The following is a 15,428-nucleotide window of genomic DNA, read 5'->3' on the forward strand; positions in this document are numbered from 1 at the left end:
TTTGCCTGATCTCGTATAGAACACGACAGCAGGAGGAACAGGGCAAGGGCAGAGGAAGGAAGGAAGGGAAGGGAAGGGAAAGGAGGGAGGGAAGAGATTTTTCACTTAATACAGCTATGTAATGATCCTGAAACTATCAGTGGTGTCCTGATCCATGAGGCCTGAGCAATAGAGAGCACTTTTATTTAAAAAACCAACTTCGAACCGAATCAATGTATCCAGTTCCCTATCAGCAGCACACACAGTTCCTGCAGGAAGGAGCCGCTCACGGGGATCCCTCCGGGCGTGACCGGGCTCTGCTGGGCACGGCCAGCCCTGGGCTGTGGGGCTGGGCTGGGGTTTGCTCTCTGGCAGCTCCTGGTGATGCTCAGAGCGAGCAGTTGTACATTCCAAGGTGGCAGTGCAGCCCTGTGCCACCGCTGGCTCCCGAGCCGGCGCTCAGGCAATAAGTGAGGCTGTCTCCTCTCACGTACTGTACTGTAACTCACCTGCTCCAACACCGGCTCAGCCTCTGTTTCCTGGCTCGTGGGCACCTGAGCCTGTGCCTGCTGAATTCCCTCAGAGCACAAAGGGAGGCTGTGCTCAGGGGAGCCGAGGTGAGCGATGCGCTGTGCCCCCGAGCCCCTCTGGCCCACAGCATCCCAGGGCCAGGTTACTCTGCACTTCCTCCCAGCTGCAATGGATTATGGATTGCAGCTCCCCATGCTTCCCTAGAGGGCACAAAGCATGGAAGATGGTGAGGATGCAATAGCACACAGTTCCCAGCTTTCGGGGTGTCACTGGAAGCCAGCCTCGGAGCTGTGGTGACTGTCCAGGACAGCTGGAGGTGTCCCCACCAGCACAGAGCATGGCCCTGGGCTTCCCCAGCCTGCAGAATGTAACAGGGGCCCTTTCAGCAGATGACAAATCCTTTTGTAGTCTCAAAAATCAGAGCATGGTGGGGCTGGGGGGATGTTCCCCCAGCTGGAGCTGCTCTGTGTTGCCCTGGCTGCTCTGCACTGCCTTTGGTGGAGATCAAGGCCCTGCTCTTTTAATCAGGATTTCTGTTTGCTTGGGGTTTAAGCCATCACTGAAAGCACTTCCTCCAAAGTCAAACGTGCTACTAAGATGGGAATAGCAGATTCTTCCTGGTTTCTGTCTTCCCTCTGTGAATTAAGTGACGCTGGGGGGTTACCTTGACGATTTTAAACTTGTTACTTCTGCTCCTTCAGTAATTCCATAGAAATCAAGGTTCTGGCCCTCAGAAACTCTGAGGGAGTTCTTGCACCAGAGTCAGGATGATGGAGGTCACTTGGACATCCCAGCAGGTGCAAGCAGAATTTCACTGATGGTTGGGAAACAGAGCCACGTTTTGTTTGCATTTCCTACCCCACTCAACTACAGCTTTTTTTGGTCTTCATTTTGTTTCAAACCTGTGGCAGCTCCACTGGCCCCACAATTTTAGGATGCCTGAAATGCAGTGGCAGAGCTGTGGAAAGGAAAATTCCCTGTTCTCATAATCACCAAAGTGACTTGCTTTTCTTTCCTATTTTCTTTTTTTTTTTTTTCTTCCCTTTATTTTTAAAGGTGGAAGTGAGCTGATCAATACTAACCTGGAACGAGTGTTCTCTTGTGGAGGTTTTTTTAGGCAAATTTGATTTACTGTACTTGAGGTTTTTTGCAGCCAAATCTTTTTGCATTCCAGGGGAGGGGGAAATATTTGCTACATAAGCAAGTAAAAAAAAAAAAAAAATCTCTCTTGGGTTTTCTCTGGGCAAAGGATGGTTTCATGCCAGGAAGACACTACTGGTCTTTTAAGGCATAATTTATATGTCTGGTGTGATGGGTTAAGGAGGAGCAAACCAGGAGCTGTGAACACTAAAACATCACTTTTTTATTTTTGTAGGATCCTTTTTTTTTTTTTTTTTTTTTTTGGAATTTTTTTCTATTTTCATTCAGACAATTGTCACCAGGTGCTGGTTTTGAGGTGTAGGGGCTGGCATTGCTCCTTCTTTCCCTGAGCTGGAAAAGGCTCTGTTTTACAGCACTGTTCAGATGATTGTGCTGTATATGAATTGGTTTGATGGCAGGGAGAAAAGGTGATGCTCTGAAGGCCACGTTGTGAGTGGGTTCTGAGTAGAACAGAGATTTTGTTTGTGAGAATTCTCTTTACCAGCCTCCCCCCTCCTTAATCACATATCAAAACCTGAAAGAATTTGATGGTGAAATGCTTTTAGAGGTGGCAGTGAAGAGTTTGACCCTCTCTGTATAAAGTGACAGCAGAACTGAGCACATAACCCTGCAGAAACACAATTTTACAAGATTTCTGTTAGGAAAGAATTTAAAATTTCAAAATAAATGTTAAAAAATACCAGTAACAAGCTGTAAAGGCACACGGCTGACAGGGCCACGTATAGAACTGGAGGTTGTGACGTCACTGGGAGAACATTTGTGTCTCAAATGCCTTGAGGTTGCCCTAAAAACTGGGGTTTGGTGCAGATTCCAGAGCAGGGGAGCGGGCTGGGAGTGTGGGATGAGTTTTGGAGCAGAGGGGGTGTCCCCTGAGGGGAGGGAACTTTATTTGAGTGCAGGGCGTGGCTGAAGTGGCACCAACCAGGGGCTGCTCGGGAGAGGGTGGATCACCCCCAGGGGAGGATGGATCACCCCAGGGGAGGATGGATAACCCCAGGAGAGGATGGATAACCCCAGGGGAGGATGGATAACCCCAGGGGAGGATGGATAACCCCTGGATTGCAGCAGGAGGGTGCTGGCAGCATGGCCTGGCTGGGTTTTGGCCCTCGGGATGCTGTCCCCACCCTCCGAGCCAGGGGTATCCATGATGTAACAGGATTTTAACGCACACCACACAGACCAGAGAGGAGGAGTCAGTCTGGGCTTTTTAAATCCCCCCCCCTCAGCCCTCTGTGCCATTCCTGCTCAGCTCTGCCTGGGAACTGATGCCAGGAGCATCTTTTTTACCCTGTCAGCGACAGCTCTGTTTGACACAGCTCAGATTTTTCTACTCTTCCTTGTCACTTCTGCCTGAGCCAGGAGTAACGACCCGATGAAAGTCACGCTCCTGAACAGCTCTAAGGGCAGAGAGGCACAAACACCCAGAGCCTGCCAGGGCCAGGGAGCCCCAAAAAAGCCCCAGGTGTGCTGCAGGTGCATTTAGGGCACTGCAGGAGGATGCTCAGGGTTTTATTCCCCACCCAAGTGACAGCTGCTCCTTCAGAGCCCTCCCAGATGTCCCTGCCTGCCTTGGTGTATCACAGTTTTTGGGGGTCCTCTGCACAAAACACAGCTTGGGCTACATTTTCAGAAAGCCTTTGCTTCTCTGGAGCTGGGGAATATTTTGGGAAATGGAATGGTGCGAGTTGGTGGTGTAATAAGGTGGGTTTTTAATAAACACCCTGAATTTGGGGTGTAACAACACCAAAAAACCTCAGCCCGGGAGCAACCAAACCAACCCCAGCTTTTCTTTGCCTTGCACAGAAAGTTGCTTTGGGGAGGAAAGAGGGAATCTTGGGAGCAGCTGTGCATAATGTTTGGTGAAGGTCAGTTGATAACTCGATAAAATATTGCTGTAGTGTGATGTGCTTCTGCCTGTATATCCATTGCTAGTAAATAATGTAAACTCCTTTTCTGAAAAGTATTAAAAATACAAAAATACTCTTTGTTACAATGCTGGGATGCTTTTAGCCACGGAGCTCTGGGAGCATTTTTGCTGTGTAGGTGTTGACAAAGTGAATGCTGAATGTTTCTCCATGTCTGTGATGCTTCAGAAGTGGAAGGGGCAGCTGCATTTCTGGCTCTGGAGCTCTCTTTCCCAAACTTTTCCATGTTCCTGTACAGACATCCGAGACCCTGCACCTTATGCAGAGAATGTTTACATTAAAAAAAAAAAAAAAGGAATTTTTTTTTCTTTTTTTTTTTTTTTTTTGGCTTTTTCCCTGTGCTGCTCAGATCCTGTCACTTTGAAGTGAAAAAAGTCTCTGTTAGAAGAAGGGGCTTGGTTTTTTTTTTTTTTTACCTTTGCCCTTCCCTGTAATCAAATCCCTCCTGGATCGTGGCTGGAAGCTCTGGGACAGCTTGGACTCTTTCTGGATTAGAGGTGTTTGAGAAGGGTGTTTTAAAAAACAAAACCTGCTTTGGGTGTGGGCATGAGCTGTGTCCACTCTTGGACTTCCTTGGAAAACAGCAAAACGTGCTCCAACCCCTCTGGATGTCGGTGGCTCCTCGCAGATTCCCTGGGAAGCCTCGGAGTTGGATTTCCCGGCACATCCACGTTTGTGTTTCCTCCCCAAATGACGAATATCCTGCTGTTCTCTCTGCAGCCACAAACACTTCTGGTGGTTCCTGGTGGAGACACAAATCTGCTCCAAGACTTCCCTTCCCAGGAATTGTTTGAGATTGCTGTGTCCTGCAGGTGCCTCTCCTCTCCCGAATTCCATCTGCGCGGATCCTCCGGAGGGATGGGCTTGGAGCTCTCCTTCCCAAGGGAGACACTTCACTGAGCCTACACCAGGCAGGCAGCTGGAAAATGAGGTGTTTTAACCAACACGCTCCTTAAAGTGGACTTTGAGACTTTTAACCAACGTGTCTGCTGGATTTTCCATGGAAAATCGTGTCCCAACCCTCCGGGCAGGGCCACTCTCCGAGGGTCGCTCCAGAGGAACTCTGGATTTGTCCACTTCCCACATGAAGACCATTCAGTCAGAGCCACGGGGCAAAGAGACAACTTCAAATCCTGACTCCTGCCTTAAAACCTTCCGTTCATCTTGAGCTCCAGAAAATTCTGCACCTGCTCATTCCCAAATCCCGTTTTTTGGGTTTTTTTTTTTCCCCTTTAGGAAATCAGAATCCGCTCCAAAGGCTGGAGACAATTTAAGGCAATTGAAAGCAAAAGAAATTGGAGCTGGTGGCTTTATTAAAACAACAAACTGGTCTTGGCTTAAAAAAACCCCCCTATTTGTGCCTCTCAAGTCCAGGGAATGTTTCAAAAGAGGTGGATTTGAGGAATGATGGCCAGGACTGCGTCGGGGACACTTGGGGACACTTGGCTTCCGTGTGCTCTGAGCAAGGGGCTCGGCTCTGTGTCCTCTCTGCCTCATGGGAATGGCTTTCAAAGATGGCTGGTACCATCAAATTTGTACTTCTTGAATAAATACCTTCATTTTTATGGTAAAGCTCTCGGCTGTGCGTTTGTTTGTGCCTTGGGATTGACATTCCCATTCCCTGGCATTTTGGGATGGACCCAGGAAAGAGCCAGCATGGGGGGATTCCAGGGGTGGAGCTGTTTCTTTCCCCTCTTAAGTTTAGGAACACTTTTAGAATCAAATATTTGTGTAAAAAAGGCTTTTTAAATATTTTTCCCCTCCCCGCTTAGGGAAGAATTCCAGAATTCCATTTTTATCTTGCTTTGAACACCGAGTAACTTCCAAACTGCTTCGTGGATTTTTATCTGGTGCTTTATTTCACAGATTATCTCCAGATTGATAAATTACATGAGTTTTTAATTTTTTATCCTAGGAAAGATCTTTTACTGCTGAGAGCAAACCACCCTGAATTTCCACTGGAAACGCTGTGCAAATTTCCTGTATTTCAACCAAAACAAAACAAAACAAAAAACAAAAAACTTTTTCTTCCCCTGCATTTAAAAAATAAAAATAATCCTGGCCGTGCCATGCCTTAAGAAATCCACTCAGTGTTCTTTTTTCCTCCTTAAATTTCCTCAGTGGGGCTTTTGGTTGAGAGCTGGAATTCTCCACTTCCTCCATTACCTCTGCTACCCTTGAGGGACACATTTTCATACGAATTTGGGGCTGTGACGATGTTTTGTCTTGCAGACAAGGTGTGAAATCCGTGGAGAATGCAGGGCCTGGAGCTGTGCTCAGACACCCAGGGTGGGTTTGTGCCTGGCTCTGGATCAGCTCCTTGCTGAACAAAAATAATGGATCTGGGTAATTGTCCTGTAATTACATTCCCTGACACTTTGTCTTAATTCAGGTCACCACTTTCATAGTCTTGATTAACTAGCAGAGGTATCAGAGGAGTAGGAGTAATTCTTTGTAGGCCACAGCTAAATATTTCCATTTTTTCTTAAATAAAACTCAAGAGGTTAGGGTGATTTCATTGTAGAATTTGGGATGTGAGTTACAACCAGCCAAGGGTGTGATTTTCCTGGAAATGTTTCCCCTTACAGATATAAACCCATACAATTTTCATTCCTTTTATATGGGAGTGTGTGCATATAATGTCTTTAATTTATCCATACCCCCCTTTTTTAATAGATACACATAAAACAAAAGGTGCAAAGCTTTGTATGCAGCCATTCCATGGAATCACAGGACACTTGGGGTTGGAAGGGACCTTAAAGACCATCTTGCTCCAAACTTTTTCCAAGGGCAGGGACGTTTCCCACTCCCCCAGGTTGCTCCAAGCGTTCCATGCGGGATTCCAGCCTCCGTGGGAGGCCAGGGGAGGCCCTTGGAGGCTGGAATTTTGTAATTTAATGAATCCCTCATGCCGCAGCCATCCCTCTTCCTCAGGGAAACTCCGGTGGCAGCGTTGGGAGGGGGCTCCGTGGCGGCCTGGGCTGTGGGTGAGGTGAGAGGGGGAAAATAAACCATGGGGTGATGTTCCGGTTTGGCCCAATTTAGAAATACATCCTCTGAGACATAATAATATATCCTCAGTTTAGAGGCATAGAAAGGCACAGGAATTGATTTCTGGGCATAGGCAGCGATATGGGATACACACCATAAGGTCACCCCAAGACTGGTGAACAGCCAATATTTAGCAAAGGAGACAAAACTGCCTCTCTTCCCTTCTCTCCACGAGGCCTTAATTAGGTAGGTTCATTAACGAAGCCCACGGCGTTCCCTGTTGTGGGGCTGCCCCTCAGCACTCCAGCAGGGATTCGGGGGGATACGGAGCAGGAGCCGCCCCTGGGAGTGACCGGAGCCTTGGAGAGATCCCAGTGCATCCCAGTCACACCAGTGTGGCTCCGGGGACAGGAGAGGGGCGGTTCGGGGAGGAGGTGACACCTGCAGCAGGCCTGGGGATGCTGTGGGGGCGGAGGCTGAAGTGCAGCTGCATCAATCCCTCCTGATGCTGGAGAAACCCCCAGGGAATTGCCGGGCTGCAGCTCTGGGATTTACTCGCTCTGTGAATCGCTGCCTCTCCGTGGCGACTGAGAGCTGAGCCCAGGGGCTCGGGGATGTGAGGCCGTGGTGTTCCAGGGGAAAGGATTCCCTGGGAGCGTTCTGGGAGCGGGCTGCTCCTGCTGGGAGGCTCTCCGGGATCCCTCCCGTCCTCTTTTGTTGTTGTTGTTGGTTTTTGTCCGTGCAGGAGACTGCAAACATTTAGGATTCCCTGCAGTTCAGCTGCTAATTTTGGAGAGGAGATAGATCCCACCTTACCATGAGTTATTCCAGAGAAAGACCCCAAATCCAGGCTCTCCTCCCTATTTCTAGCAGTTTCCCGACTGACTTGGGAGAAATTAATCCCAGCTGATGGCCTGGGGCTCATCCCGGACGTGTTCCCGGCTCCCAGGGCACCTCCCTGGCACACGGCTGCTGCTCTGCCCTGCGAAACGAGCTGCAGATGTTGGAGTGATTCACAACATCTGGATGCTGCAGTGGCCGGGGGAGCGGGAGGAGCCCTCACAGCTGGGGCACAGCCCCTGCTGAACGCGGCCTTTTAACCAGGCAGCCCTGAAAGGACACGATCGACACAATTTGGGGCTAAAAATCTTCATTCCAGGAAAATACTGGGAGGGCTTTAGAACTGCCCAGAGGATGGAGGCTTTGGTACCTCCCTGGGCTAAAAACCACCCAGGGCGGGGGCTGCAAACCTGCAGGGCTGAGGTACAACCACCTCCAACAAATAATTGAGGAGACTCTGGTTGGACATAAAGGAGAATTATCCATAAAAACAGTAACCCAGGGACCTGGCAGCAGAAAGGAGGAGCAAGTGCAGTGATCTCCCTCAGTTCCTCGTGCCCCTGCAGCAGGTGGGGATGCTCTGCTCAGGGCAGGAGGGTTTAGGAACAGACGATGAGCAGTGATTTCCTGCTTGGAAAGAACACGTGGAGCACCAAGCAGTGCTCACATCCAGACAATGAAGGGGATCTCCTGCTTCTCCCACCCGCAGGAAATGCCAGAATCCTGCTGCTTCCTGCCATGGAGCTGCTGCTGCTGCTGCTGGGTTTGGGATGTGCTGGGAGAGTGACCGACAGCAGCCAGGCTCCAAAGCTGCTGTCAGAGAGTCACGGAGTGCTTTGGGTGGAAGGGACCTTAAAGCTCATCTTGTTCCAATCCCTTTGCCACGGGCAGGGATGCCTTCCACCATCCCAGGCTGCTCCAAGGCCCGTCCAACCTGGCCTTGGACACTGCCAAGGATCCAGGGACAGCCACAGCTGCTCTGGGCACCCTGTGCCAGGGCCTGCCCACCCTCACAGGGAACAATTCCTTCCTAATATCCAATCTAAACCTGCTCCCTGCAAGTTTGAATCCATTCCCCTTGTCCTGTCCCTCCATCCCTTATCAATAGTCCCTCTCCACCTTTCCTGCAGCTCCTTCAGGCACTGCAAGTCCACAATGAGGTCACCCCAAATCTTCTCTTCTCCAGGCTGAACAATCCCAGCTCTCGCAGCCTTTCCTCCCAGCAGAGCTGCTCCATCCCTTGGATCCCCTGGTGCCTGCTCTGGACTCTCTCCAGCAGCTCCACATCCTCCTTTGAGAGTTCCTTTCCCACCCCTCCTGTGCCCATGGTTGGCTTCTCCCCTTCCTCCCCAAATCCCACAGGGGACACCCCCAACATTGACCCTGGGTGGTGCTCCTGCTCCAGAGCAGAGCTGCAGGTCGTGCCCAACATCAAAGCTGAGCTTTAGGGGTAATCCTGGCCTTACCAGCCCTCTCCCTCCCCACAGCATTTCAGCCCACTGGCTCGAAGAGCAGCAGGATCTGATCCTTTTTCAGGTGGGTCCCATCCTGGAGAAAGCCATAAAACATCCCTCAGGAGAGCAGGGAGCTCTCAGGCATCGCCTGCACGACGCTGAGAGCAATAATTAGCAGGATTTATTTCATTTGAAATGCCCACTGCTCCCAGTCAGGCTGCACAGGCAATTAACACCCGGGAACAGACACGAGCTGCTGCTCAGGATTCATGGACAGTATTAATAAGGTGATTTATGAGAGAGCTACATGTGATTTCTGCACAGAGAAAATGTGACAGTGCTCATTGCTGTCTGCCTGTCTTCTCTTCCTGTCTTCTTCTCCTGTTTTCTCTTCTTCCTTCCCACCTTATCACTGGAGGAGAACAAAAAAAAAAGGACTTTTCCAGCAAACCAGAAACACTGAAAAAAATCCCACGTTTTTCTTTTGAAGGTCTTATTTTCTTTTCAGTCTTCTTTAATCTCCTCCAGTGCAGTGCAGAGGAAGAGCCGAACCAGCTCTGGAATTTCAGTCAAACTTCCCAAAGTGCGAGCACAGAGCACAAACTGCCCCTGCTAAAAAGGAAAAACCAAAAATCTGCAGCCTGGGATGATTCCACTCTCCTTAAATCTTTTCCAGTGGGGAAACCTGTGGGAAGAGGGATGATTTGAGCTGGAGCACCAAGGGGAGCTCACAAAAACATCTTAAAGGACTGCAGAATTGCACGTGTGAGGTAGGGAAGTGCAGAACCAGCGGGTGAGGGGTTGCAAAAGGCCTCATGTGGAGGACTCTTGGCAAGAAACCCAAAAAGTGCTTCTTACCATGGAGCATGGCTGGGTTTTGGAAAGGATTGCATGTGCAGTACTCAGGAATGAGCTCCAGTGAGCCAGAAATCCCCTCTTGCCCCATGCCCCTGGCATCCTGCACAGCTGGGAGGATCTCCTGCATCGCTGGCCGGGGCTTCTCCTACGTGGATTTTGTGCTCCTTGTGCCAGGGCCTGGTTATGGTGTTTGGACAGCCTGGCCTGCGGGTTTCACACTCTGCTGGGACACAGGGGACAGGCACGACATGAATTCAAACAGGGGTTGGAGGCTCTTGGGGCTTTGTCTGTCTCACAAACAGGGGAGGAGGCGGTGGAAGGGGGAAGGAGGATCCTCAAGCAGAGCTGAAATGGATCGAGGTGGCTCTGCCAGCTCCCTGGAGCCTCACACCCTTCAGGAGCAGCCAGGCCGTTGTCACCTCCCAGAGCAGCCGGGGCACGACGGAGCAGGGAGGATGCAGAGCTGTGTCTGAAAGCTTTCTGGGGAATTGCCAAGCCCCTGAATTAACCAAGCTGCTGGTTAATTAATATTACAGAGCACTGCTGTTGTTGGAACATCTGAAGTGCAATATTTGTAATGTCACTGATCCCTGGTCTTAAATCCCAGGTGATGCAGAGTCCCGTGCATCCCTTCCCAAAACATCACACAGGGGCTGTAATTTCAGAGCATTAATGCCAATCCCGTTTCGCTGCTCAGGTGATTCTTTCAATCAACCTCCAGGAGCTGGAAATACTCTGCCAGTATTTTTTTTAACAGCAAGGACAAGGAAAGATGACAATCAGGCCAATGTTTTAGGGAATGATGTGTCAGGGAACTTGTAAGACATCGCTAAGATCAGATGTTCTCAGAGAGGGAGCCTGTGCTGAGTTTTGCCGGAATTATCCTTCAGGATGGGGCGTGCAGTCCGCCTCCACTCCCCGTTCTGTGCCCTCGGCTGGGCGGTGGGACACGGATTTGGGGCAGAACGCTGGCGGCGCGGGTGTCACCGGGGTGTGCAGGGACAGTCCGGTCCCTCTGGGAAGCGCCGGGACGCGGGGCTGCACCGCCGGGGGGGTCCCCTAGATGTCCCCATTCCATACGGGATGGCGGAGTCAGTTTTCCAGAGGGTTTGAAGTGCCACCGTGGGCAGGATGCGAACTTCCCACTGGACACCCGCTGGGTCACATCTTCTCCAAAACCAGCGCGTGGCGGTGCCCGCGGGGCGGACTCGCCGAATCGCCGCTCCTGGGAGTTTGAAATCAGCCGTGTCCGCCTGCTTTCCCGGGAGAGGAACGGCGGGGAGCAGGAAACGGGGCTCTGCTGCCAGGGCAGGGCGGCACCGGGGTTTTCCATGCGGGGGTCGGACACGGCCCCGGGGATGCTGTGCGGGGGTCGCTCCTTCCCCGCCCGCCGGTCCCGGGATTTGCTTTGTTTGGTTCGGGATTGGGGACCCCCTGGCTGGCTCAGCAGCGGCGCCGAACCGAGCCGGGCTGGGCCATGGCCCGATGCACCGGGACGGGCAGAACGGAGCCGGGCTGTGCTCCGGCTGAAGCGAGCTGAGCCGGGTGTGCCAGGCTGAGCCGAGCCGGGCCGTACCCAGGCTGAACCGTGACGGGGCTGAGCGAACCGGGGCTGAGCCGTGCCGGTCAGGGCGAACTTTGACCCGGCTGGGCAGTGCCGGGCTGTACCCAGAGCGAACCGTGCCCGGGCTGGACCGTGCCCGGGATGAGCCATGACAGTCTGGGCGGGCCGTGCCCTGTCTGTGCCGTGCCCTACCCGGACCGTGCCCTGTCTGAGCCGGACCGAGTCGTGTCTGTGCCGTGTCCGGGCCGTGCCGTGTCTGAGCCGGACCGAGCCGTGTCTGTGCCGTGTCCGGGCCGTGCCGTGTCTGTGCCGTGTCTGTGCCCTGCCCGGGCCGTGCCGAGCCGTGCGGGGCGGTGCCAGCCGGGCGGGCGGAGGGCTCGGGCGGCCAATGGCTCAGTGGCGAGCAGCCCAGCCCAGCCCAGCAGGTGGAGCGGCTCCGGCTCGGGCTCCATGTGCGCGGCTGGAGGCGGCCCCGGCCCCGGTCCCGCCTCGCCGCTCCCCGGGCGCGCAGCGGCTCCGTTCTCCCGGGGCCGGAGCGGGCGGCGGCTCCGCAGCTCCCGGGGCCGCACTCCGGGATGGCTTTCGCCAATTTCCGCCGCATCCTGCGCCTCTCCGCCTTCGAGAAGCGCCGCTCCAAGGAATACGAGCACGTCCGCCGCGACCTGGACCCCGGCGAGGTGTGGGAGGTGGTGGGCGAGCTGGGCGATGGAGCCTTCGGCAAAGTCTACAAGGTGGGTGCTCGGAGGGGCTCCGGGAGCAGCCGCGGTCCCGCGGCCCGGGCTCGGAGCGGCTCCGCTCCCCGGACACACCGGGGCCGGTCCCGCATCCCGTTAGCCGGGAGGAGCCGGGCGGGCACAGCGGCTGAGCTGGGCTTGGGAACGCAGCGCTCCGGGAAGGGGAAAGGAGCGAGAAAAGCTTTCTTCTTTTTTTCTTTCTTGCCTTTTAAAAATTGTTTTTATCGCCCTGAATCGCCCGTTTTCAGAGCGATGCTTTTGTGAGGCGACCCAGGCGCTCCCTGCCAAGCCCGCCGGTGCAATGAATGGAGGGAGGTTTCTTGGAAGTCGACACTTCCAGGGCTGTCTCCCAAGTTTTTTGAGCCTCCGGGGGTGGCATGGGATTCGTATCCCCGCGGTCGTCGCCGGCAGGAAACTTGGAGGGCGAAGAGGAGCCGTGTCCAGGGCCATGAATGTTTAACCTCGGGGTTTAGGGATGGGGGTTTCAAAGACCAAAGCTTCCCTGGACTTTGCACTCCGAAGCAGCGGCGTTCCTGCTGTCCCCGGCTCTGAAATGTCCCCTCTCCCGTGCAGGGGTTGAGCCGGGGGGTTTGGGGTGCAGGAGCGGGCTGGGGATCCGAAGGCTCCCCAGGGCACACCTGTGTGACAGGCGCGGTTTGGAATGGGGGTGGGAATTGTCTCATGGGCAGCTGGGGTTTGATGGCCTCGTTAGATCATTTGAGAAGGTATTGCCTTTGAAAAACGGAGAAATAAATAGGCCAGGAAGGGAGGCAGGTGGCTGCAGGTCAGGACTGAGGGATTTGGGGTTTATTTCTTGTGTCTACCACGTCATTTGACAGAAACTCTCTAAAAAAGTGAGTGCTAAACGCCCATTGAGTGGAAGTGTTTAGTGAAGGATCCTGTCTTCTAATAAAACACAAGTCCTAAAAATCGTGTTTAAATCCCTTTTCCCTTTATCCTTTTGAAAGCAGCACCAGTAGAAGTCCTGTTGCCAGTCTGCTCTGTGAGGTGCGTTGGAAACCCATTTGTGTGTAGCAACACTCACTCCTGGATGATTCCTTGCTTTTATTTGCTCAGGTTTCTCAGGCGGTGACAGGAACCAGGTAAACACTGTTAAATAACTTAATTGGCCTCTGAGAGAAAGGAAAACTTAAATAATTATTTAAATGCTTCCTATTTTAAACATGTATGATGTATCCAAAGTAGGTGACTTAGAGAATAAAGCTAATTTAGAGATGGCTGGTTTGGTTTTTAGTCTGTTGTCATATCTGAATGCCTCAGTTATTAACCCCAGCCTCACACCAAGAAAAACATTGTCAGAGAAACTTAATTTACTGTAGGATGAGGGTGTCTGCCTGCCAGGCAGTAACATCTCATCTTCAGCTCCTTTCATCCCCATTTTCACCCACATGAGCATAAAAATGTCCCAGTGGAGACCACACATCTACAACCAGAAGTTCACTCCTTCTGGAACTTGAATATTCAGGCAAATTTTTGCTTCTGTGGAGTTTTAACCGTGCTGAGCAGGGTGAGGTTTAACCTTGTGCCAGAAATCAAAGGGTTATTTTATTGTATTTAGCGACATTTCACTTCCATTGCTTTGATCTCTTCTCCACCTGTTCTCCACTCCGCCTGGCAAATGGACATGGGCGGGTTTTGAATGCTCATGCAAGAGTTTGTTTGTTCATTGACGAATCCCAAATTATTTGGGCGCCCTGTGCTATAAATCCTTATTTTAGGTAATAACCAGAGGCACAATTTCCCTTCATCTACGGGGTTTTTTTTGTTGCCTTCCTTTGGTTTTTTTTATATCTGGAGCACTACCCTAAGTGGGGATGAGTGCAAGATGGGGTGTGGAAGAAGAGGTTTGCTCTCTTGTGCTGCTCAGCTGCCAAAAACCTGCAGAGTAACCCACCAAAAACCTGCAGAGTAACCCACCAAAAACCTGCAGAATAATCCACCATGCTCCAGGAGACCGGAGCTGCCCAAAATGCAGTGAACAATTTGAATCATTCTCTTGTAATCACTTTAAAGTCCATTTGATCTTCTCACTGAAGGCATTGCTGGGAGCAAGGCTGAGTGTTTGCAGGGCCCTGAGCTTTTCAGGATGTTTGAGTGAAGTTCCTGCCTGTTTTCCGCCCCTTTTCCACACCCGGAAGCGTGGGGAGGTGACGGAATCCTGTGCCTGCATCCTGCCCCGTGTGCCATATGTTGTGTTCTCTTGGAAAGGTCTGGCAGCCCTCAGCAGGGCTTTGCACCCTGGACAAATTTCTGGGAGGAATTTAGGTGTGGAGAGGTGGAAAAATGGGCTGGGTTTAGTAGGATTTGCTTTTCTGAGGCCGGGTGTGAGCAGGAGGAAGGAGGCCTCGGGTGTTTGGGGTGTTCCTGCCCTGTGAAATCCCGTCTGGAGCTGTGTCCTGGGCTCCCGTGCACTCAGCTGAGCAAAGCTGAACTGGCTTTCTGAAAGTAGGACAGGCTTCATTTAAATACATATTAATTTAAAAAATGAAATTTATGGTGGAGTCTGGATCGTACACAGCAGAGCTAAAGAAACCTGCGGCCAGCAGAAACGACTGGGATTTCCCTGCTTTTACAGAAAGTCTCGTTGCAGCAAAAGAGGATCTGGCTGCACGAGGAACCAGTTGGGCAGAGGGTAATGAAGCTGAAAAGTAGGAGGGGGTGGGGAGGAGCTGCTTCTGCCCAGCTCTCGTTCTATGAATGCCGTGGCGTTGGCGAGGCCGGAGGTGCAGTGAGGATGTGGTGGCAGCCCCCAGGTGACCGAGCTTTGTCACCACCTCACCCAAAGCTCATTAAATGGATGATCTCCAATCCAGCAGTCGGGAGCTGTGGTCAGCGGGTGCCAGCCTGGGAAGGCCTGGAAAACTTCCTAGTGCAGACCCTTCCCGAGCTGCCGTGAAAGAAAAGCACAGCTATTTTCCTGGGAAAACACCTAAGATGCCGTTCATAAGCTCAGAGGATCTGTGCTGGCGCTCCAGAGCTGCATCATTTGGGAGGGACGCGTGGCAGAGGCAGCCCCTGAGCTGCTGTGCTGCTCTCAGGGCAGATGCTCAGGGTGAAACCAGCAGTGCTGGCTGCTTGGAGCCGCAGCATCACCTCCCAGCCCTGCAAAACCGGGGCTTTACCGCTTCACCCTCGCAATAGTGCCAGCAGCAAGGGATGCCCGAGGACTCTTGCGGGCGTGGAGAGCTCCCACGTTGGCAGGGGCTCCTCTGGCTCCTGGAGGACGGCCAGGGCCTCGCTGCCTTTCTCGTGGGGGGATTGTTGTGCCGCTCCCCTGCCTCTTGTGCAGCGCTATCTGCCCTCCCCAGCGCCCGCTGATGGGGACATTGGCTGCCCGATAAGGCGGCAGGGTGGGGACAGGCTGCCCACA

At 52.4% G+C, this 15,428-nt stretch overlaps 1 protein-coding gene across 2 annotated transcripts in view; it reads left to right on the forward strand.

Moving 5' to 3' along the window:
- Positions 1-11,783: 11,783 nt before the first annotated feature.
- The window catches only part of STK10 (serine/threonine kinase 10), a 41,355-nt gene continuing 37,710 nt past the window's right edge, over positions 11,784-15,428 (forward strand). For both annotated transcript variants that reach the window (XM_048319976.1, XM_048319977.1), the window contains exon 1: positions 11,784-12,034. In XM_048319976.1, coding sequence (XP_048175933.1) covers positions 11,879-12,034 — 156 coding nt within the window. In that variant the 5' untranslated portion in view covers positions 11,784-11,878. The remainder of the gene's footprint in view (positions 12,035-15,428) is intronic.

Source organism: Corvus hawaiiensis, chromosome 15 (genome assembly GCF_020740725.1).
Source record: "Corvus hawaiiensis isolate bCorHaw1 chromosome 15, bCorHaw1.pri.cur, whole genome shotgun sequence".
NCBI classification, from domain to species: Eukaryota; Metazoa; Chordata; class Aves; order Passeriformes; family Corvidae; genus Corvus; species Corvus hawaiiensis.